The sequence below is a fragment of the Lissotriton vulgaris genome, chromosome 12 (assembly GCF_964263255.1).
Source record: "Lissotriton vulgaris chromosome 12, aLisVul1.2, whole genome shotgun sequence".
NCBI classification, from domain to species: Eukaryota; Metazoa; Chordata; class Amphibia; order Caudata; family Salamandridae; genus Lissotriton; species Lissotriton vulgaris.
The window spans coordinates 680,370,716-680,394,707 of NC_141700.1; the positions used below are offsets into that span (position 1 = coordinate 680,370,716).

Sequence of the window (23,992 nt, forward strand, 5' to 3'; positions counted from 1 at the left end):
CTTCACTGAGGGTAGGAAAACAGATGGAGTCTGCAACCAGAGGGCAGGAGCTTTTTTCAAGAACACGCCCACTGTAAGCGGACTTGGTGTAAACTCTCACTTAGTGGTAGATTTTAAGTTGCTCCTATCAAGCAATAGTAAACACAGGTTTCCCTGCCCACACCAGTGCAAGCAGGAAAACCACCATGTCCCAGAGGTGGGCTTCCCAAGGGATGGGGTACCAGGCCATTAAGGGAGAGGGGGGTTCTCCCTCCCCTTACCATATTAGGCTGGTCCCCGGGGGATGGTCCTGGGGCTGAAACCAGCCCAGGGAGGGGGCCACAAAGTCCCTTCCCCCTTTGCACATTTGGCTGGGCCCTGGTGGATGATATCACTGGGGCTGAAATCGGCACAGGGAGGGGTCCTTGTGCCCCGTCCACCTTTAAAAAATATGGTCGGGTCCCAGGGATCGGGTCAATGGGGCTGAAATAGGTCTGGGGAGGGGGGGGGGCACGTGCTTCCCTCCCCCCAAATATTAATATTTGTTCCAAGCACAGTGAGATTTTCTGCCACGGATTCACAGATTCTCATTAAATACATTTTTGAAAAGTTTGGCCACAGGCCAGGAAGGTAAGGGTATACCTACCCTGCCCCCTTGTTTCTTTTTAGGTTTCAGGACAGAGTCTCGAGTCCTAACATGGCCGCCACCACATCCTGGTAGAGGTGGTGGCAGGTAGTCCGATCTCCGCTTGTATATCTAGGGACACGGAGACTCTGCTTGGGGATACGGACACATCGCAAAGTTTTATACAGAACGGATTTATACCAAAATACAAAATGCACACTTTCTGGCCCTAGATCTAGCTTTCCGCTAAATGTGGTGTAAATCTGTTCAGCAGCGTAGGCTGTAGCTGTGTCTAAAGGTCTGTTAGAAATTAGATCTCCAGTTGGCAGAGGTATGCACCCTGGCCAAGTAGGAAACACAATCCTAGTTAGGGTACGCTTGATATCACCCTCTGGTAGCTTGCACACAGCAGTCAAGCTTGTCTAAAGAGGCAATGTGTAAAGTATTTGTGCAACACGCACACATAGTAACACAATGAATGCACAACAAAAAAATTCCAAACAGGTTTAAAAAATAGAGAATACTTTTATAAGAAAATCAAGACCAAAACAACAAAAATCCAATAAGTGGAACCAGAGTTATTCATTTTTAAAGAAGAAACCAAAAATAGTGCTTGGAAGTCAATAGCGCTAAAAGTTTACTTGAGGTCCCACTAGACCAGAGAAAATGCAAAGTTCAGGCTGACCATGATGGAGCGCAGGCCAGCTACAGGACCCCAGAATGCACATACATGAGGACTAGCAATTGCATACTTGGCAACACTCACTATGGGTGGGGGAAAACAATGGCATGCAGAAAATGGTTCCTCAAGTGAGAAGTCCGTCAGACATTCAATAGCCTGCAGAGGAAGAAGAGGTGGTTACCTGGAAATGCGTCGGCATAAGGGGTACAAGAAATAATGACCAGATTTAATTGGTTTGTTTGCCTTGATTGAATAAATCACAAAGTTTCAACAGCAGTTGAGTGCGTCCAGGAATGCTTTTAGGCTTTGGATAAAAAAAAAAATGAGGCAGCTCCCTTGCTGTGCTGGATTGCACCATCCTGTAAAGATAGGAGAGGCTGCAAAGTGGGAATGATTCCACACATGATCTGTAGCGTTGCTGTTGTGGCTTAAAAAAAATAACATTTGGTCTTTTATTCCTACTAAGGGTTTTTGATTTGCTTTACAGAATGCCTGCAGAATTCACTGTGGATTTAAAATTCTCCCGCAAATGAACTTCAGACCCCAGCATGCACCTACACTAGGACTAACAATTGCGTACTTGGCAATGCCCACTGTGGGTGGGGGAAATCAATGGCATGCAGAAAATGGTTCCTCAAGTGGGAGGTCTCTGGTGGACATTTATTAGCCTGCCCAGGAAGAAGAGGTTGTTACCTCGAAACGCGTCTGCATAGGGGCACAAGAAATAATGACCGGATTGAATTGATGTGTTTGCCTGGATTAAATAAACCACAAGGTTTCAACAGCAGACGAGTGCGTCCAAGATACTTTTTGGATAAAAAAAAAACTCTATCTATCGATCTATCTATATCTATGTCTCCAATCCTGTTACACACACAATAACAGGTACTGACTCCTTGGTAATCTGACAGGAATTTTAATCCAAAACAAAGGCCTTGACACGTTTCGACTGCAAGCCGCCTTGTTCATAACATCAGGTGCCATGAAAATACATCAAGATATAGGTTGTCACAGTTGTCACAGATATAGGTTGTCACAGCAACCATGCGTCACAAAGGACATAAAAGTTAAATATCCGTGAGTAAAGAAACATTGAACTATAAATAATACAAACTGTTATAGAATGAACTATATATGCACAGATGATGTGACAAACAAAAATTATAACAGTATATGGCTCTGTAATGTGCTTTTAAGACGTGAGACTTAAATGCAGTCAATCCTTCAGAGCCACATCGAAAGGTGTATGTGCAAACATTGGCAGGGCACATTATAAAATAAAATAGAAAAAGCGTCTTGAGTGGTCTAAACTATAACACAGGGTGCTAGTATTCTGTTCCATATAATATAAATAACCATGTAAATGAAGGTGACCCTCTTGCTGTGCTTCTTAGCTTAAATAGCTATGAATTGTACGCCATCAGCAGCATCAAGGAGGGACGCAGAAATACAGCCCAAGTGGGCATTGATTTATTTATGTGTAAGCGCAAAGTCACTACAGGTGAGGGACTCCTGACTGGAATAAAGAAACAATTAATACTATATTGCAAAAATGCCTAAGTGACTAAAATTAAGTAAAAACACGAAAGATAAGAAAATATGTTAATTAAGCCCGGGAGTAACTGGGAAAGACGAGCGGGGAGAGGGCAGCAGCGGCTTATAAGTGCACTGATGGTGCTTCATCAGCGTTCAACCCGAACGGTATTTTGGAATTCATAAGGAGGATATATCTAGACTCTAGCCTTCTGAGTGCTAGTTGGCTATTCCTTCACCTTGGGTTCTTTGGAACAGTGTAAATCACAAAGTATGAGAGATCTTTTGCATTACCCCCATGGCACAGATTGATGTCTCTAGCCACAGGATAATTTGGGTCGTCATTGGATATCGCCCTAAGGTGTTGGAGAATTCTAATATGTACTGAGTGTATGGTACTTCCCATGTATTTTTTCTAAAGGTGCACTGTAGGATGTAGAATTCAAAGTCACTCCAGCAGGTGTAGCTTCCCCAAATTTCAAAGGGTGTCTGCCTGAAGGGTGTTAGTACCACCTTGGTGTTGACCCCATGGCGACAGGCTTTGCATTTAGCACACCTTTGAAAGCCCCAATGCGTCTTCAGCCAATGTGAACCCTTTTTGATCATAGGCGAGTTGCACACTAATTCATTTCTCAATGATTTAGCTCTCCTGAAAGATATTGGGGGACTATGGCGATGTTGGGACCAATGACTGGGTCGCTCCTGACGATCTACCAATTCTTATAGAGGATCTTGCAGAGATTAGTGTGGGATGCATTGCAGCCAGTGATGAGTCTAGGTGTACCACATGCTACAATAGTGCTCCTCTTCTTGCTATTAGATTGGCTGAATAGCAAGCCTCTCCTCTTGATACATGAGGCTTTGGCTTGGGCAGTTCTAAGTGTTTCAGAGCTGTATCCCCGAGACTCCCGCATCGAGAATAGATCATTAGTGGCTCCCTTAAAAGTGTCTGCAGTGCTGCAGTTATGCTTATATATCCATAACCAACTTGCCTAGTTAACATTTAGAAAGACCAGTTGACCAGATGCAGAAGCTTGCCATCGCTAAAATAATGTGCCAACCAACCTGCCAAATACTGTGAATAGGAGGGAGAACTCCCCAAGCGCTAGCTGCCATCTTCTGGAACACCAGATGTAATTATGAAATTTCAAAAGATTCAGGAAAGCCCAACAATTATTCCACAAGATTACCCACCATTATGAGCCCTCAAGATTAGGTTGTGCTCTGTTTTGAAAACAGCACAACTTCAATGTAAAAGGGTAATATAGGTGTAATGTAATAAAAAAGGGTATTTTGGTTAAACACGCATATTATATTTGAATATTGTTAGAAAGATAACTTAATTCTAAGATTAAATGTGTTTCAATTCTGGAAACCATAGATGTCCTAAGTTGTTTTTATTTGCATTTCGAACCTCATATGGAAAAAGGTTTCATAGTGTGTAAAGAAAAATTGTAAACTTACAGGGTCCATTAGAATGTTCGTGAAAGAGAATGAAACCCTGGGTGCAACTAATATCAGCTTAATTACTTGAGACTATAACTTGGACAAAAAAAAATCTTACTTACATTTGGTAACCCCCTTTCTTATGAAGACTTTATCCAATGCTGATTACTTACCTTTTGTATTAGAAGAAGCTTTTTCCAGCAATTGCTCCTACTCACCAATAGGTGACATTATGAGACTGCAACAGCTTCAGTTCACATTCAAAATTGATTGCATGGAGCATTATATAGATTCCACTTCTTCGCACAAATATCAGTTTGCAAAAAAGTAATCTGTGTCATTAGACGCGAATCATCAGCAACAGATTAAAAAGTGACAAAGTGCAGATTCTAACATGGAACATTATTAATACTTAAGAGTTCCATTCCACAGAATGTAAAGGAGGGAGGGCTTATAGAAATTTGGGATTACACTATCCATCAAAAAGAACATTAGTGAAGTTAAGTACCTTGTTCTTCAGATGGATACCTCTGACAGCAGACTTCTCATCTATTGATCAGAAAACAAAGCAGATTCACCCCCATAACTGTGCCTTAATGCACAATTCATTATCAGAATAGCCACATTCTTACCATTGCTGCAGATTTACACATTTCAAAATGTACTGATTCCCTGCAACTCTAGCTTCTACAACTGCACATTTACAGATCTGTGTTAGCCTAGTTCGGAAGCTAGCACAACTAAGCGAGTATTTAGAATGTGCATAGAGTCAGTGCCACTTGTAGCAGGCAGTCAAGGACTTCTCACACTCCTTCCCAATAGAAAGTCTTGGTACCTGCTCAATTGTCATTTTCTTTGATTTTTTACTCTATTGTGTGGCCTTGCTCCTATTTGTTTGCATTTACAGGAAATGCATGCCAATGTGTGAAAGTCCCATGGATTTGAGCATTACAAGCTTCAACTGATCAAGGAAGAAGCTCTGGAAGGTTTAAATGGCAATTGCCTTGCATTTTCTGGATTGCTTGCTAGATGTTTTGTTTTAAATTCATGTTAGACTTTACAGTCCATCCCAAGTGTTTTTTTATAGTGCCACAACAGTACCTACCAAACAGAAGAAATTTCAAAAAAGTGAAATTCACACTAGAAAATCCAGCAGAACAAAGCAAGCAAAATGGTCCTCTCGGAGGGTCGGAGAGTCTAGGCAGCAACATCTGGCGAAGGTCTAGATGGATGTTCATGTAGCCACATGGCAGATGTCCAATACCAGAACAACCCTGGCTCAAGCCATTGTGGTTGCCTTGACTTTGGCAGAGTGAGACAGCATGCCCTCAGGTGTCTCCTTCTTGGCCAAGACATAGCCTTCTTGGTCCACAAGCCCTCCAGAGACTATTTGACAAGAAAAGTGAATGATGGATCTAGAAAAAGGCCCATTTCAGGGAATGTTCTTCCTTTACATCTGCGATCCCCATGAAAAGCTGGTCATTCATCTGGTGCTCCTTAGTCCAATTCAGCTAATTGCTCTCTTAGGAACCAAATCATAAAGCCTCTCATCCTCGTAACAAGGATGATGTAGAAGCAAGAACAAACTAGCTATATGATGGGCTTTCCAAGATGGAAAGGAGACAAGCTTTGGCAGAAAGTTTGCAGGAGTTAAAAGAACATGTCTGGTAAGAAGGTGGTATATGGCAGTTGCAGTGACTGCACTGCAGTTCACGGACGTAACATGCAGAAGTAAACACAATGAGGCAATGAGTGGTAAGGGTTCAGTAGCTTCAAAGAATTGCTGTGCATAGGCTCACAAGGCTGGCACATTGAGGTAAAAACCTAAATTAAGCACAAATACACCATAACAAAATGTGCAGTATGAAGCAAATGTATGCCCTTTGAAAGAAACATTATGACTGGTTACTTAAACAGAGAGGGCTGTTCAAGCAAACGTAGACAAGCTGGGAGGGCAGACACATAACTTGACGGTACCCACCCTGGAAGGTTTTGCTGGGCTCATGACAAACTGAAGCAAGTCAGAAATTTTTGCCTATAATGGACTGACCAAAAAGTCCTTGCAGAGTGCCATAAAGTTTACTCAACCTCCAAAAAAGATCAATTTTATGCACAGCCACCACTGAACGTCCTGGGCCACCTCTTTTGAGACACTGATGCAGTCTGAGAGGCATCTCTAGTGCGGAGACCATGGAAGGCAGAAGTTTAACTTCAGAGCCTGCATTTGCCAATGGACATACACCTGCAGTATACACACGGTCATAAGGCCAAGAAGCCTAAGAACCATGCATGGTAAAACTACGGATCAAATCCAAAATATCATTATCATATATGGAATGTGTCATACTTGTATGTGTGGAAAAGCTTTAAACTCCACTATACTCAGAACGGCTTCTATAAAAGGACTCCTCAACACTGGCTAAATATGAGATTTCAGCTCTCGGATGGAAAACCCAGGGAAGATAGCAGCAAGCAGTTAGCCTGCAACTGACTGATCAGCCCACCTTCAACAGTTAGTCATTGAAGTATGGGAATCCCCAACCAGTTAAGATGGGCTTCAACCATAGCCATTTACTTCATAAATACCGGGGGGGCGGGGAGGGGGCAGAGTGTTGCATCCAGTAATCACAGTAGAGTAGTAAACTTGTAGATAAGTTAATTCTGCAATACAAGTACAGCACCAGATCGGTCAGAGTGTTGCTTCATCAGGATACAGTCTTCAACTGAAGATTACAACCTTAACATTCTAAGATAACCTAGCAACCTAAGCACTAGGACTAAGCAGTCTAAAGAAGAACACATAGCAAAGAGAAAGATACATATGGTAAAGAAACACAGGAAACACAGGATATAACACAGAGTTTATGCTGAAGTGCAGGATGATGATCTGGAATATTTCTTTCCCACAACAAAGTTGAGAAATCACCTATGCAACTGCAGGACAGGTACATTCATGTATATAATCTGCAAATCCCCCCTACCAAAACAATAGGAAGAATTGGATCTGCTTGGTAGTGGTAAAGGGATGATGGATCATTCTGTTTTTGGCTACTTCCTCTGCCATGATCCCTGGCGCTTCAAAAAAGAGCTGAATGGGCAGAAATACCTTTCTCTGTTTGTAAGTATGGCTTGTTTCCAAAAGAACAATACCAGCCTTTTGGATGTTGATTTAGGAGCCTGTAAAGGCCCGGATAGGATACTAGATAGAACTTTAAATAAAATAGAATAAATTAATTTGTAACATGGCTTTTCTGCCTTTAGTTACTTTGTAAATTAGTCTGAGATCGTTAACGGAGATTTAGACCACATTTAAATGTGTGTTATTTATATTTGCTGTTTGAAGTATGTACAGATAAGGGCTAAAAATACCGGTTTTAAAATGATTTTTCCTATTTTTGTACTGGTTGAGATGGCGCTGGTAGAAAACCAAACAGGAGTTACCCCCTGAATTTCCAGTACTGTTGATAAAACTGGCAGGCTGTGGAGATTTAAGCCCAAGGAGTGAGCTGTTACCAGCTACCTTTACACTGCTCCGAAGAAGAAACCACGATCTAACAATTACTTAAGTCGGCAAAAGGCATATCCATATGGGTTTTCTGCATGTCCCCAGATACACCTACGTAACACAGCAAGGTGTGATTGCAAGTCACCACACTAGTGCCCATAACACAACCCGCACAGTCATGGGGTTCATTCCAGCCAGTAAAATGTAACCTGGCCACATTCTGTAGGCTGTTGACGCCGTGGGAAAAAACATATCAAAATTCCTAAGGAGAATGGGCAAGACCTAGCTTGACATATCCCAGAGTGCATATATGTGGGATGTATGACATTACAACGCATGCTTTTACCACGCATGCTGTTACAACGCATAGCGCTTTGGGGTGCTGGATAGTGAATAGTTTAATATACTATTCCAACTCCAGTCCCTGTGGATAGTAGGGAAGGTGCTGGATAGTAAATTAAAACTATTCCCTATCCTAGAGCGCCCCCCAGTGCAATGCATTGTAATGGTTTTCTTTGTAAAACCTGCGTTGTAAAAGTTTTGTTGTTAAGGATGTTTCCCATATATGTGTGTACCCCAGAAGGCCAATATTCAGATTCCACACAGCTATACTGATAGAAGAGAATAACATGCACAAATGCCTTTGATTCTCTGTCAGGTCAGGCAGAAGGGAGGACAATCTGGTGCGCTATGCTGGCCAAAGCCTTCACTACTAGACTTCAAATGTTAGGTGCTGTATCAAGAGGACCAGATCACCTGTAGCAGGCTTACGGGGTCTAGAAATGGGGAGCTTTACCACTCGCAGCAAATATGGATTTTGGCCATGGAATAGATCACATTTCTGCCAGTGCTGCACTGAAAGGTAGTTAATGCTATGAAGTTGCATGGACAGGTTGCAGAATTCTGTAAGCAAATTAACTTAGGTTTCCACAGTTGGCAACTGTAGCTCCTTCATATCTGCAGCCTTCTGAACCACTATCGATTCAGAAAAGGGGGTGGTGATGAACAGAGTGTCTGAATTAAGCATGAACCACTATGGCAAAGGAAATACTTTCCATGGTGGGGGGCCCAATTCAGTGTCTGGAGAGGTATCAGGACCACATGCATTTTGAAGGTATAAATCCAGGCAAGCATCAGTATAATGAGGAAGCAACAAATTGCCTCCCCATCATCCTCGTTAAGAGGTACACTCTGAAGGTTCGTATGGTATAAGAGTAAGAACTAAATAGATCCACAAGGCACTGAATAAAGATACTGAAGCCGAGGCCCAGGCACTGCTGGAGACTCCTCCCACACCAAGGTCTGAGCATTTGTAAACCAGTAGGCGAGACACAGGTTGAGATCTACCCGAACTTTACTCCTGATCCAAAAATTGCTACAGACTGGCAATACTTGAATGCTTATAGGAAAGGAGTGTGTGGTGCAGCCTGGCACTGGGACCAAGTGGAGGCCAAACCATGTTAGTGAGAACCCAAGGAGGCCCCACTGGTGGAAGTCCAACTGGGGGTTAGCGAAATCATGGGGCCGGAGGGCACTACAGGGGGGCCTATAATTATTCAGAGAAACTGCAGCATAGCCTCTTTGAAGGCCTCTATGCAGTGCTCATTAAAGATGGCCTGGAAAATTCCGGGTACATCAGTCCCCAGTGTGGAATAAAGCTGGAGTCAGAGGACTGGTGCAGAGTCAGGCTTTTTGAAACCTGACTGCATGGTCTTTCCCTGGCGAATCAGCCATGGGGAGATGAGATTTGGCCTTTGCATTCATCTTGGGCTGAACAGAGAATGGAGACCTACACCACAACTAGTCCGGTGAGCATGTTGGGCCACTTTGCCTGGCGTCAGCAACATATAAAACTTTGGCTCCCACTCCCAGATGGTTTTAGCTGCATTAGGGGCATTTGTCAAATTACCTCAAATCATACTTTGATCTGAGACTCTAAAGACTGAATCAATGTAGGTCCATAACAGACATCTGCTTTGCTGCAAAGGGGGTGGGGTTGGGGTGTTAAGAAGACATTTCTCTAACACGCTGTCACTGAAACTGTCTTATTTGATGTTGCTGAAGAACAAAATATTTTTTTAGAAGCTCAGCTCTAGATCTGCATTGAAGGGCTCAGAAAATCAAAGAACAGAAGGCAGCGTGCGGCGTGCAGGTGTAATACCTACATACGACTCCATGCCATCACTGCTAGTAGCAGGTTGAAGCCACCATAGAGTCCAATGGCATCACCTACCAATTTGTGAGAGCATTTGCTGGAAGTACTTCTGGAACCAATCTTGCACCTGGGTGAATTGAAAATGTGTTTAATCTGTGGTTAGAAGTACCCATTAGAATGTAAAGAGTAATATAAGAAACTATTTAAACAGAAGAAATTGATAAACAATAGTGGTCCATAAACAGAAATGTGGTCTCAAATTATTGAATACAAATTCAGTATATTCAAAGAACATTATAGGTAAACAAGAATATTCACTTCCACTTGTTGAGGTAAGCAACGTACCCATCATCAATTTGATCTTTCAGGTTCAGTCCATTAGATGATAATTTACTTCGCCTCTGAGGAAAAAAAATATAACTATAAATTTGTAAAATTGCAGCGGTTATAAAGTTGTTCCGTGTTCAAGCCTCACTTTTTATTTACCTTTTGATGCTTATCGGCTTTTCCTTTAACATGTTCCTTTCCATTTTCATTCTCTTTGTTTTCTTCATTTTCTTCAGCACCACTTAGGGTCTTCTGGGATCTTTTCAGGATATCAGTTTTCTTTGACTCAGACAGTTTGTTCACCATTTTTCTAGAATATTGACAAACAGATGTACTTTACCACTGGGAAACTTTTTCCAAGCTAAGTGAATTATTATAATTATCTTTCACTCAACAAAAGACACTACCGAAATCCTAGTAACTATGAAGGGAGTCAATTAATAAAACTAGCAACATTAATAGATTAGAATAACCTAAAGTACAGAACATCCGTAGTTAAGCTACTGAAGAAGGGCATCAAGTTAATACTGTGACATGTTTTTAACTAGAATCTCAATTGAAGGGCCCATTATCTAACATTCAGTTTCACAATTGGATTAAAAACTTTGCACTAGTAATCAGCAAATACTGTACAATACTTCTAAAGTGCAAAGCACTTGAGACACACAAATGTGTCTGGTGGCATAGTAGACTAATGCATACACTAAATATCTGGATTTTGACCTCATGATCAGTTTAAATATCAGGAGTTCCACTCATCTTTTCACCATTTTGATGTTTAATAAAGTGCGTGCATCAGAGTTGAGCAGCAAATATGTTATTTAGTGCCAATATGCCACTTGTGGTTAACACGCAATTTACAAGCACATTAGTTATTTAATGTGCTTCCAAATTAAGTTTTCAACAGCATTTCTGTAAGAAAGAAGAGCAGAAGAGCTGCTCACATAAAAGCCAGACAGCTTAATATCCTCATCCCATTGGGTTCTCCAAGCTCAGACCTGATAATACGACACTCCTCCACGGTCACTGCTGACCTTCTGAAGAACCCAATAGGGTTTGGATATTAAGCTGTGATACTTGTATATTATCACCTGGTATTTCCCAACATTAAAGAAATAGTACTAGTGTTCCAATAATTTAGTGGAGAACAATCCATTTTACACTTTGACTTTGATGTGACATTGCTGTAAAGAAATACATTAACTCTAACGAAGTCCTCTCGGAGGATGAAACACGTTGGCCGGGCTGTTTTTTTTAAGTATTGAAGAATACTAAAGAGAATTGTTTTGAGACTTCATACTACAGCTCACATGTTATTTTAATATTGGAAAATATTATATCGATATAACTGAACTTTTTGTACTTCATGAAAGAAGAAAACAAGAAACAATTAGAACCAATTCTACAGTACAAATGTTGGATTCTTGAGGCACTCCATTTTCTGTGTTTTTCTGTCTTAATGCATTTATGGTTAAAGAGAGGTTTGACCATTAGAGAGTAAGTGCAGACCACTATTACCTTGAGGAACTAGCACCTGTGCAGCCAGCTGTCTTTAGCCTGAACTACTTTTGCTTTGGGATTATAAAAAATGTCCCAATAACAAAAAGAAATAGATGCATACAATCAAACATAATAGACAAGAACTAGTGATATATATCAGAGACAATTTGTTTGTACTCTATTGTGAGATGCTACTGACTTTTTCTAACTACATGTATGTTTCACCTATAACTCCAATTTGTGTCACAAACAATAGGCAAGAGCGGACAGCTACAGAATAGGCATATTTAAAACCAGGTGAGTAGGAGAAACTATAACCAAGTGACAAATCACAGGAAACCATTGCTCCTGTGAGAAGCACAAAGAAAAGGGTGTTAGTGCAGATGTTTTAAGTAAAGTTTATTTTATGTGTTTTGAAAAAATTGTGTCAGCTTTAAAGCAGGTGAGAAGCTGTTCTAGGGACTAGCAGTAAATTAAATTAATTGCATTTGTTTTTAAATACTTACTCAAACTTTGGGCTAATTAGGAGAAACAAGTCATTTAGTAGTAAATTTTGTGCAAAAAAAATGCAAAACCCAAAAGTACCATGAACAGAGTCTTGTGTTTTCCTATTTCCTTGCATGCACGAAATAGTGTTACTTCTAATGGTGCATAAATACAAAACGTCATTGTCTCTTTTGGGGAATTTGTGTAATAAGCATAATAATTATTTCCCAAAATGGGTTTAATTACATTACATAATTTAAATTTTGCCTAGGACAGGTAAGGATATATGGTGAAGACTAAGAAAAACAAATTAATGATGTATGAACACCGGCGGGGGAGTGGAGCAAAGCACTGTAAAGGCAGCAAGAGAAGCCATGCAGTGGAATTATGGTGAGAAAAAAAATACAAAAAGAAAATTACTTCAGAGAACCATTTGGGAATTCATATCTCAGCATTATACAAGCGGTAAGAGACTATGTCAGTGGGAAAGGCTAACCCAGAATAAGGCTTTCAGCAGAAATACAGGAAAAGTAAACAACAAGGCAAGTGAAAACGTAGCAATGCCAGATCTGGTGGTTCAGAGGACTAATGCATCCACTGCTGCCATCTGTGTTTAACCTCATCGGCACAGGTTCAAAACCTGATATGCATCAGTATTTCATCCTTTCAAGATTTATAAAATTAGAGGTGTTGGATAACAAACATCTGTTATTTTGGTTCCAAGACTCCCCCTTCAGGGTGGAGGTGTGATATATAAATACAGTTTCTAAGAAATATAGTACAGTGCTTGTAATTCGATGTGATTAAAGCTCCAGTGAGCTCTACTCTGCTAGTGGAAAGAGAGATTTACCATTCGAGGCACCAATAACCACCCTCTTTAGCTGCCTAAATGGGGGGGCATAGGTCAGTGTGTGTAACAATTCTTTTAACCAGTGTTTATGGCTTTCTTGACTTAAATTGGAGAAACTGCAGGAGACTATATAGAGTATATAGAGTGGATAAAATGACAATGCTCATTGAGAATGGAGGTGCAAAAGACCACCCTTGGTTACATTGTTTTCGGAATTTCCCTGGGGAAGGTAACGAGTGCCTGCTTAGATGAATACCTGCTTCGCTGCCCTCACTTACTCTTTCGGAAATTGGTTCAAAATGGGGGTGATGTTATTTTTCTGGCTGCTCACTTGATTACCTGTCAGAGGCAGACAAACCTCATAAGAGGCATTATGAGGAGTCAGGAAAGTAGGAACTCGAATTAATAAAATACAATAAACAAAAGTATGTGAATAAATGTCTGGGTGAGAAGGACAATTCTCAGATTAACATGATTAGAGAATCAGGATTTCAATAAAGACATGGAGTCTAACATTATGCATAATCTTTATTTGCCACTCCTGAGCAGCCCCTTTATAGAAAATCCAAACCAAAACAATCCAGAATTAGAACAAAAGAGTCTAGACATGTTTCTTGCACAGAACAGACAGCATTAAAATGCAATCCTGTGAAATAAAACCTCCGTCTTCTCCTGCTTCAGGGACCATCCAATCCACTTATTCTGTAACAAAGAAACTGTATACCTTAATAAATATTACAAAGTTAACAATCTAGCATTGAACAAAACAACATACTCGCAAGAATACACTTTCTTATTCAATTATCTTAAATCTAGTTTTAATAAAACAAAAGAACCACCTATTCCATTAAAAAAAATATGTTTCAACATGCTAAAAACCACTAAAGAGGGAGTGATGGGCAGGATAATGTTAGCCTGCGCGTCTTTAATGAAATCCTGATTCTCTAGTCATGTTAATCTGAGAACCATCATTTCATTACAAGACCGGAGGCTACCATTATGCATGTTGAAAGCCATTTAACACCACATCGGACATAGGTTTAATTGGTCTAAAGTAATGCTTCACAAACATATTCCTATTTGACCAAACTCGAACTTTCAAAATATTCTCCAAACTACTACCAAACAGACAACTCTTACTTGCCATTGCTCCCCTGATGGAATGAACTTTAAAATTATCTATATTCACCCCGGCTTGTTCCATTACACATTTCACCCATCTCAAAATTGTTGCTGTACTTACCGCCCTATTTGGCTTAACAAAGGAAATCAACAACTGACGTTCTCCATCACTCCTATTCTCCGCCATCCTACACTCGTACTCTCTCGAACAATCTGCCACACACAACTTCTTGCATTCCTCATACTTGGGGTAAAAAACAGAGGTCAACATTGTCTTCGTTCTTTTATGTATCCCAAGAAACACACCGTCAGAACTGAAATATTTCTTATTAATCTCTAAACACTTAACATCAGATACCTTTAAACATCAATCAATCATTTGTAAAGCGCACTACATACCCGTGAGGGTCTCAAGGCACTGGGGGGGGCGCGCTACTGATCGAACAGCCAGGTCTTGAGCATCTTCCTGAAGGTCAGCAGGTCTTGGGTCTGTCATAGGCTCATTGGGAGGGTGTTCCATGTCTTGGCGGCGAGGTGGGAGAAAGATCTCCCACCGGTGGTGGTGGTTCTTCAGATGCGCGGGACGGTGGCGAGTGAGAAGTCGGCGGAGGGTAGCTGGCGGTTCGGGATGTAAAAGGAGAGCAGTCTGTTGAGGTAGGCTGGGCCGGTCTTGTGGAGTGGTTGGGTGCGTGGGTGAGGAGCTTGAAGGATATCCTCTTGTTGACGGGGAGCCAGTGCAAGTTTCTCAGGTGGGGGGTGATGTGGCCGTGGCGTGGTACGTCGAGGATCAGTCGTGCCGAGGCGGTTTGGATGCGTTGTAGTCGTTTGATGAGCTTGGTCGGGGCTCCCGCGTAGAGGGCGTTTCCGTAGTCTAGTCTGCTGCTGACGAGGGCCTGGGTGACTGTCTGTCTTGTATCGGTCGGGATCCATCTGTAAATCTTGCGGAGCATGCAGAGGGTGTTGAAGCAGGAGGAGGAGACCGCGTTGACTTGCTTGGTCATTTAGAGCGTTGAGTCAAGGATGATTCCCAGGTTGCGTGCATGGTCGGTGGGTGTCTGGGCTGCCCCCAGTGCCGTCGGCCCCCAGGAGTCGTCCCAGGCTGAAGGGTTGGAGCCAAGGAGGACCTCCATCTTTTCCGAGTTAAGCTTCAGACGGCTGGTCTTCATCCAGTCGTTGACGGCCTTCATTCCTTTGTGGAGGTTGGCTTTGGCAGTGATGGGGTCCTTGGTGAGGGAGAGGATCAGCTGAGTGTCGTCGGCGTAGGAGATTATGTGGAGGTCGTGCTGTCGGGCTACGTGTGCGAGTGGGGCCATGTAAATGTTGAACAGCTTCGGGCTGAGGGAGGATCCCTGGGGTACCCGCTGAGGATCTTGGGGGCTTTGGAACAGAATAGGGGGAGGCGGATGCTCTGGGTTCTGCCGGAGAGGAAGTAGGTGGTCCTATCCAGAGCCTGGTCTCTGATCCCTGCGTGGTGGAGGCGTGCGCGTAGTGTGCGGTGGCAGATGGTGTCGAAGGCAGCAGAGAGGTCTAGGAGGATGAGTGCTGCGGTCGCGCCATTGTCCAGCAGGGTCCTGATGTCCTCGTGGCGGCAATGAGGGCAATCTCGGTGGCTGTACTTTGTGACTTCGTATTTAGTTGATGCCATCTTGAATTTGATGGTTACATGAAAAAGAAATGGTCAGCAAAAACAAAGTATGCCATGGCACAGCAACCAAATTTAGGTTAAAGAATCAAGGTACAAAACTGGCAATTAATCTACAGCAGAGGCTGCCAAATTGTCACTGTCAGAAAATGCGTTGCACACAGCAGTAACATTGATGCCGGTAACAGGATTTGCTGACAATTTTGAAGTGGAAAAGTGATGAAATGAAGACTCATCCAACATGGTCACGAAAACAACAAAAAAAGCTTGTCTGAATTCATCATTAAATCATCTTTAAATGCGTACATAATGGTTGTTATGCAAGCCCCGCTGGCACCTCTAGGACAACGTAGAAGGGTGGGGCAACTCATGTTACCCCAAACCAATCGCACAGCAACAATCTGCTTTTGACTTCGTTTAAACGATACATCATTTCCCCATTTGTTGTCCATTGTTTAATCCATATATTCTGGGGGATGAAGGAAGGAAATTGTGTTGAAGAGGGATTGGTTGTTTTTGTAAAAATGAGGGGTTATCTACATTGCGCAGGAAGGGGCCTCTGCAGAATTATATTTTAAGGAATGGATACATCATTGCGTAAATCTGACGACTGTTTAGATTAATGATTGGATATTGAATAACGTGTATATGTGTATATGTGGTGTTCAATATTCCTTTATTATTGTCATTTGTAGTGTTCCCTGACGAAGGGAAGTGCGGTGCCCGAAATGCATTGGACTTTTAATAAACATTGCTTTGGACGAACCTCTGCATAGGTCATGTTTGAACTTGAGGTCCGGAGGACACAGTCTGAACACTAGAAACTTTTGAAAATGGCATAACAAACCCAGTGTGTGTATTGGAGTTGAAATTATATACAGGTATAGTTGAATAATGAAGGACAGAAAATATGGATCAAATAATGGACAAAAAAATTGAGAAATTATGTATTGTTTAAACGTAGGCAAGAGCGGCTTGTTGCTGAGCGATTGGTTTGGGGTAACATGGGTTGCCCCACCCTTCTACGGTGGTTACAGGAATACAGAGGGAGAAGGTTAGTCAAGCTGTTGGGGACCAGCAAGCAATTGGGAAAACACTTAATTGCCCTGGGAGAGTCAACTACTGTTGGTACCAAAGGGTCCCAAGCCAGTAAAGTCGACTGCATGAGATTAAGATTCTTCTGAAGGACCTAGTGCAGCAGGAAAGTGAGTTGTACCCAGAGACAGCTGGTCCAGAAAAGGTGAGATTCTGAGACATTGTCTAACTGAAGGACGAATACCACAAACAATTCCTGGAAGTTCTGAGCAGTCTGATCGGAGTGACAGTGATGAGAAAACAAAAAGAGCAAGAGTGTCCAGCAAAAAATACTCATCTCCTGAATGGACTTCTCTAGCAGCTAATGAATGGGAACAAGAATTCTATACCTTTTGCTTTAACAATAGGATTCCACCTGAACCTCCTTCAAACAAGCTGTTGTGGATTTAAATAGCATCCTAATTTTTTTTTGGGTCAAACTACCATAAAAGTGCAATACAGGCCATATAAAGGCATTCTTTATTTTTTAAGTGTTAGAACGAGCATGGGTTACATAGTGGGCCCATCAATTGGATTTTGGTCTGCATTACAAGCAGGATATAAATTAGCTGTTTAGTATACAGATTAAGACTAAGACAACAAAAACCACTACCTAGCCTTTAAAGAACCAACTGGGTCCACCATGTTGCTGAAATGCTCCTAATACCCTACAAATAAAATCCTATATACATTCTAAGTCAAAAATAAAAAAATATGAGCCATCATATGGGGCTAAAAGCAGTTCACAGAATTAAAGTTCCTGAGCCACAGGTGGGCGATTAGGAGGAAGTTGCTGAATCTGTGATGGTTTTTTGAGACTGAACAAGAAACCGCAGGTCAAGGGTCCAATCTAAGGATTTGCAAAGCTTTGCCATTGACATGTGTTCCCAGCTGCTTACCTATAGGCTTAAGCCACTTGGCTCCCGGGAATTATTTGAATTTCCATATTGGTGTACCACTTGAAGGACTAACAATTTATGTTAAATATACTCGTAAATAAAACTGATCTGCATATTTATCCATACTGAAAAGAACCATTTAACTATGCTTTGGTATTTTTGTGCGAAAGTTTGTTGAAATGCTCAAACCACTTGCAGATATTTTAAACCTTTTTTTAGTTAAATAATCTCAATCAGGAGGAACCTAACGCTGAAATTTCATTTGGATGCAAACGTATACATGCAAGAGTCTTTTCAATTATTGCTTTGATATTAGTCGCATTCCTGATTATTCAAACTTGCAGCATTTTATACCCATAGACGATCCTAATCATACAACTTCTTTTAAAACTGTAAAAACTAATAGCACTGCTTCTAATGCTTTAAGTGACAACATTTTACATTGTTTATTTTACGGAAACAGAACGCTCAGTAAATGTCTACACTAGCTTGCTGAATGACTACATAGATGCAATGGATGTTAGTGATTGCTACATATGTAAGCAATTGCATTCATTAGCTGCTGAAGTTGATACCTTTCATAGTTCACCATTAACCTATGACATTTCTTGCAGTGTATTAACTAGCTTGTTTTAAGGCACTGATCAGTGCAGTATTATCATTCAAATGAAGATCTGATCTTTTCTGAACTTCCTGTACTAAAAACTTAAATACACAACATGTAACTTTACTAGCTGAGACTATGGGATATCTGTTTAGACCAACTTAATCTTTGGACATGGCTTATGCACGTAGAAATAACCATGTAAACTAGGAAGAGCTGAAAAGAAATGCATAGATTTAGAAGAAAGTAGACAAGGTAATGAAACAAAACTACTGAACCTCCTAACCTAACTCATGGGAACTTACTGGAAGAACATGAAACAGTTAAGGAATTGCTACACTAGCTTTAGATTAGCAACATAAAAGGGAAACTTTGTATATATAGAAAAAGCTCAAATATTAACACTAAACTTTTAGGTTTTAGTGAATGTGAACATACATTTGATGTTAATGGGAACTGGGGAAGTTTGTGTTAACAAAAGGAGAGAGTAAGGGATTTATTCATTTGTGTGAAAGGATTATACTCCAAGTCCCCTGGGCTAAGGTATCTATGCAACAAGAAAGGAGTATCACCAAATAAATCAGATTCTGAATGGGATATGTTTAAGGAAAAAGGAAAATGTATCCTTTTGTAAAAAAAAAAAAACCTCACTCACCTACCTAGTGGTGACATGCTTTATCATTGGGGTCCACCCTGATGACCGAATGCCATCAGGGTGTGCTGCGACACCTGAACTACAGTGAAGCTGGTTATTGTGAGTGATAAGTGCAAAAAAGGTGTTAAAAATTGTCCTGGTATAACTTTGTTGAAAAAAACTTTATTCGCAAGCTACTAGACAATATTAAAAATAGTGTTGAGATATTAGTAGGTGTTTATGACCATAAGTATCTATGTGAGTGCTCTACATTTTTCAACCTTTACGAGGCGAATCCCAGGTTTATCAGGACCAAAGGACAGGAAAATGGACGGTCTACACACACCAACGTGTACCCAATCCTAGATTCCTGGTGCCTGATTGCCAAAATCTGCAATCGGCCTGTACTCCAGCCTAAATGCAGCGAGAAATGAAAAGGAAAAAAGAGCTGTGGGAGGAACAAAAAGGAGACAGTCACGATCAAACATGTTTATGTGCCTGTAAGGTAGTGTCGACTCTCACATGTCTGCATGCTTCATGCTGATCCCATTCCAAACATGCACCAGACATGATTTGTCTAAGGCGTGTGATAACACGTCATCTGTGATGAGATGCTTGTTAACTGTATATAACCTCATATGTGCTTCAATTAAGCAGTAGTAGGCTCACACAGTCACACGGATCAATAAGTATGTGAAAGATAGCTAACTAACTTATTAAGTAAGTCACTCGCATTTCCATACTCGTGGTTGGGTAACTCTCCAAGCTCACTGTCAAGAACGTGAACTGGGCAATAAATGCATGCATTAGTATCCGTGGTACACATGAACACACAGACGCACACACATGAAAACATAAAGGTTGCCACGTGGAGCTTACTCCTAATGTGTGTCTTTACGACATCAGGGGGGCAGAGGTAAGGCTCTCTCAGCTAGTAAACTTAATCTGTAGTAGATAATGGACATAGAGTTAGGTCAGGGCCGGGTGCGCGTCAGGAGGGCTGAGGTCTAGCGTGAGATCATCGCTCCGTGGGACTAGAGCAGATCGAAGCTGTGGGCGTAAAGCAGTTGGTACTTACAGTTTAGCCGAGACCGATTAGGCGGATTACCTACGCTCCTCACAGATGTTCCCGCTATAGTGGCAAGGAGCTGGCTGCTTGATAAGATGAGCCGTTGCTTCCGGGTGTGGGCGGGGCTTGAGCGGGGGGCGTTGTTGGTCAGAGATTACTGTACGGCAACTATGCATGGACAAAACGCGCTGAGCAGGGCAGAAGCCTTACGATCGTGCCTCTAGGTATTATGTGGAGGTTAACCTGGAAAATGCGTTACCGTTTAAGTGGACTTGGCGGGAACACATATATAGAATAAGGAGGTGCAGTGCGCTTACGCCGAGTACCTCATGAGGGATATTCGTGATTAACAACCGGGTGCGTGAGGGCTTCTGCGCAATAAATTGTTCGCACAGTGGGATAGAGTGCCTGGGCTGGGAGGAATGTCACTCGCTAACAGATCCCTGTCTGAGTTGCAGTAGCGTCGGGAGCTGGCGCGGGGGATGAAGGCTGTCTGGCTGTGGAGAAGTTTGCCAGGGGCAGATCCTGTCTTTCCTGGAGTGCATTATAATTGCCAAATGGATGGCATGGAAATTGTAATGGGGGAATTGTGTTTCCAAAGATTTATCATGTGAAACGGATTGAAGGATAATTAATTTTCGCCCACCTGCACCTTTTCTGGGATCCTGGTTTATAGACCCCCAGGCGATTCCCACGATTTCTGCAACAATCTTTTAGATAAGATCTCTCTCTCCATCAGTAGTACCCCTAATTTTACCATCTTGGGCGACCTTAATGTTCACCTGAATGAAGTCAATGCCGTGCCATCGCAATGCCTGTTGGATACCCTGAGAGTGGTGCACCTGGAACAAATCGTGGACAGTCCCACTCATAGGTGGGCACCTATTAGACCACTTTTTCACTAATCTTGGAAATATAGTTTGCGCTCAGCCCAGTTTTGTACCATGGTCGGACCATGCACTACTGTCCTTTATGTGGTCTCCAGTAACACAGACCCACAAGGCTTTCATTCTAAAGAAGGTTAGTAGAGTATGGTCTAGATTACCAGCTGAAAAATGGGAGGCAGCCCTGAAAAGCTGTCCGCCCGCCCCCCATGAGGACCCGGTTGCAGCCAATGAAGCCTTTGATCAGTGGATCAACTCCACACTAGATCCTATTCTGCCAAAAAAAGATCTACGGCATAGAAAGGGTCCCAATAAACAACCATGGTATTCCAGGGAACTTAAGGAACACAAACAACTGTGTAAACGTGCGGAAAGGAAGTGGAGAAAGAACTACATAGTTGCTGCGAAAAATGAATATAGGTCATCTCTGAGATCCTACAAAAAGCTATTAAAAACCACACAAGCCGCATACTATCAGAGCAAAATTGCGGAAGCAGCTAACGCCCCCAGGGAAATTTTTAAAATCTTTCAATCCCTGGCAACCACACCCAGGACTATTAGTCCTGTTCTGAACCCACAGAAACACTGTGATGAGTTAGCTGTCTTTTTCGCATCCAAGGTGTCTAATATCTATTCCGGCTTTGCACCAGTGACAGATACCCCAGATAATTGGAAGAGTGGAAAAAAGGGGGACCTGGACACAGAATCTAACCCATCTGTAGATCTCAAAGCCTTCCCCCCATTGGATCTGGCTGGAGTGGATAGTCTCCTTGGTAATCTTAAATCTGGCTCCCCGCTAGATGCTGCTCCCCCGGCAGTTCTTAAACAGGTATCAGGGACAGTATGCCCTGTGATAATGCAGGTCATCAACGCGTCTCTGGCCTCCGGTGTAGTGCCCCCCAATTGGAAGAAGGCTAAGGTCAGAGCCCTGCTCAAGAAACCTAGCTTGGATCCTGAAGACTTGGCCAACTACAGGCCCATTTCACTATTACCAACTATCAGCAAAATAGCTGAAAAATATGTGAATCAGGTTCTATCTTCCTTTATTGAATCCACGGAAGGATTACACTCCACCCAGACAGGGTTCAGAGCAAAACAAGGAACAGAGACAGCCCTGGTAGCAGTAGTGGAGGCAGTTAGGGGTATTGTGGATGCAGGAGGCTGTGCTGCGGTGGTCCTGTTGGACCTCAGCGCAGCCTTCGATACAGTAAACCACTCTTTTGCTGCATCGGCTACATCTTACAGGGGTCTCGGGAGTGGCCATCAAATGGTTCCATTCTTTCTTATCAGACAGAAGCTTCTCTGTCTTTGAGGGAGAGGTGTCATCCAGCCAGCTGCAATTGAATCACGGCGTTCCCCGGGGTTCATCCCTCAGCCCAACTCTGTTTAATATCTACATGAGACCTTTGGCTGAGGTGGTTCTTCCCTGGGGAATCCAACTCGTTACCTACGCCGATGATACGCAGCTGGTGGTTTCCTTGGTGAGGAACGATGCTTTAAATCAGGGGATCAACAATCTGACCCCGTGTCTCACCAAGGTTCTGGAATGGATGACCTCCTCCTTTTTAAAGCTAAATGGGGCCAAAACGGACATCGTGCTCCTGGGTTACAAAGCCCCAATTAATCTTGACCCTTGGTGGCCTCACTGCCTAGGACCCCCCCCAGCACCTAAGACCCATATAAAAAGCCTGGGGATCTGGCTAGATTCTTCTCTAGGATTTCACCACCAGGCTAAGAAGGTAGCCGCAACCTGCTATGGGCTGCTGAGAGTCTTAAAAAAAGTGTTAGACCTTCTGCCATTCGAAGCCGGATGATTGCTGGTCCAGTCGCTGATTATGTCACGGCTGGATAATGCAAACGCCGTCTATATGGGGGCCCCAGTCGGCACCATAAAAATTCTGCAATCTGTACAGAATTGCGCTGCTCGGCTGCTCATGAAAGTCCCCAAAAGATGCTCAGCGAAAGCCGCACTTCAATCCCTGCACTGGCTATCCATCAAGGGAAGGATTACATTTAAAACCCTGTGCCTGGCGCATAAGTCCATCCATGGTGCTGGCCCGCCTATTCTGGATCCCCTCTTTCGTCGACACCAATCAGTGAGATCTCTGAGATCCAACCAGCAGAACTTGCTGGTGGTTCCCAGGATGAAGCTGGCCCGGATGGGTGACCGTCGGCTCTCTTTGCACGCAGCTAAAGAATGGAACGCACTCCCAGATGTCATCAGGCACGAGTCGAACCACCTTGCTTTCAGGAAGCGCTTAAAGACACACCTTTTCCAATAGTCTTTCATTTCCCTTTGTCTTACAGCGCTGGGATGCTCAAGAGTAGCCATGCGCTATAGAAGGTATTCATTCATTCATTCATTCATTCAAGAGACAAATGGCAGAGTGCAAGGGAGATAATGGGCTATATTTTTGGAGCTTTAATAACTTCTGAAGGAGTAGCATTAAACTTCCATAAAATTAGAAAACTTTCTACTCTAGTTGATAAATTAGCCACCAGTACAGCTGGAGGATTCTCGGTTGTAGATATTAAAAAGTCAATTATATCAATGGTGATGCAAAATCAACTTGCCCTTGACAGGCTTCTCATGAAGGAGGGTGGAGTCTGTTGGTTGATAAAGGTTCAACAGTGTTGTACCTACATACCGGATAAGAAAAACTACATTAAAAATATTACAGACAAACAAAGACTTGAATGGGTTATAACCTGATTGTGCCTGGGATGCGACGGGGAAAGGATTGTCAACTGTTAGCAACTGGTTGGGTAACCTAGGTAATGGATTAATGATTTCTATCTTGAGACCACTAGTGGTGATCTAGTTGTGCATAACGCTGATGATACAGTTTATCAAATTCTGTAGGTATAGAAAGAATATGCAAGGAAAGAAAAGAACAAGCTCCGATCTTGAACTAGAAGATTAACAGTAAAAATACTTTGATGAAATGAAAATTCTGGAAGAGTCCAGGAGAAAAA

At 42.3% G+C, this 23,992-nt stretch overlaps 1 protein-coding gene across 1 annotated transcript in view; it reads right to left on the minus strand.

Annotated features, from left to right (window-relative positions):
• The window catches only part of LOC147677998 (DNA topoisomerase I, mitochondrial-like), a 1,183,590-nt gene that overhangs the window by 1,007,619 nt on the left and 151,979 nt on the right, over positions 1–23,992 (minus strand). The window contains exons 5-6 of the mRNA XM_086945880.1: positions 10,412–10,562; positions 10,271–10,326 (exon numbers count right to left, since the gene is read on the minus strand). Coding sequence (XP_086802006.1) covers positions 10,271–10,326; positions 10,412–10,562 — 207 coding nt within the window. The remainder of the gene's footprint in view (positions 1–10,270; positions 10,327–10,411; positions 10,563–23,992) is intronic.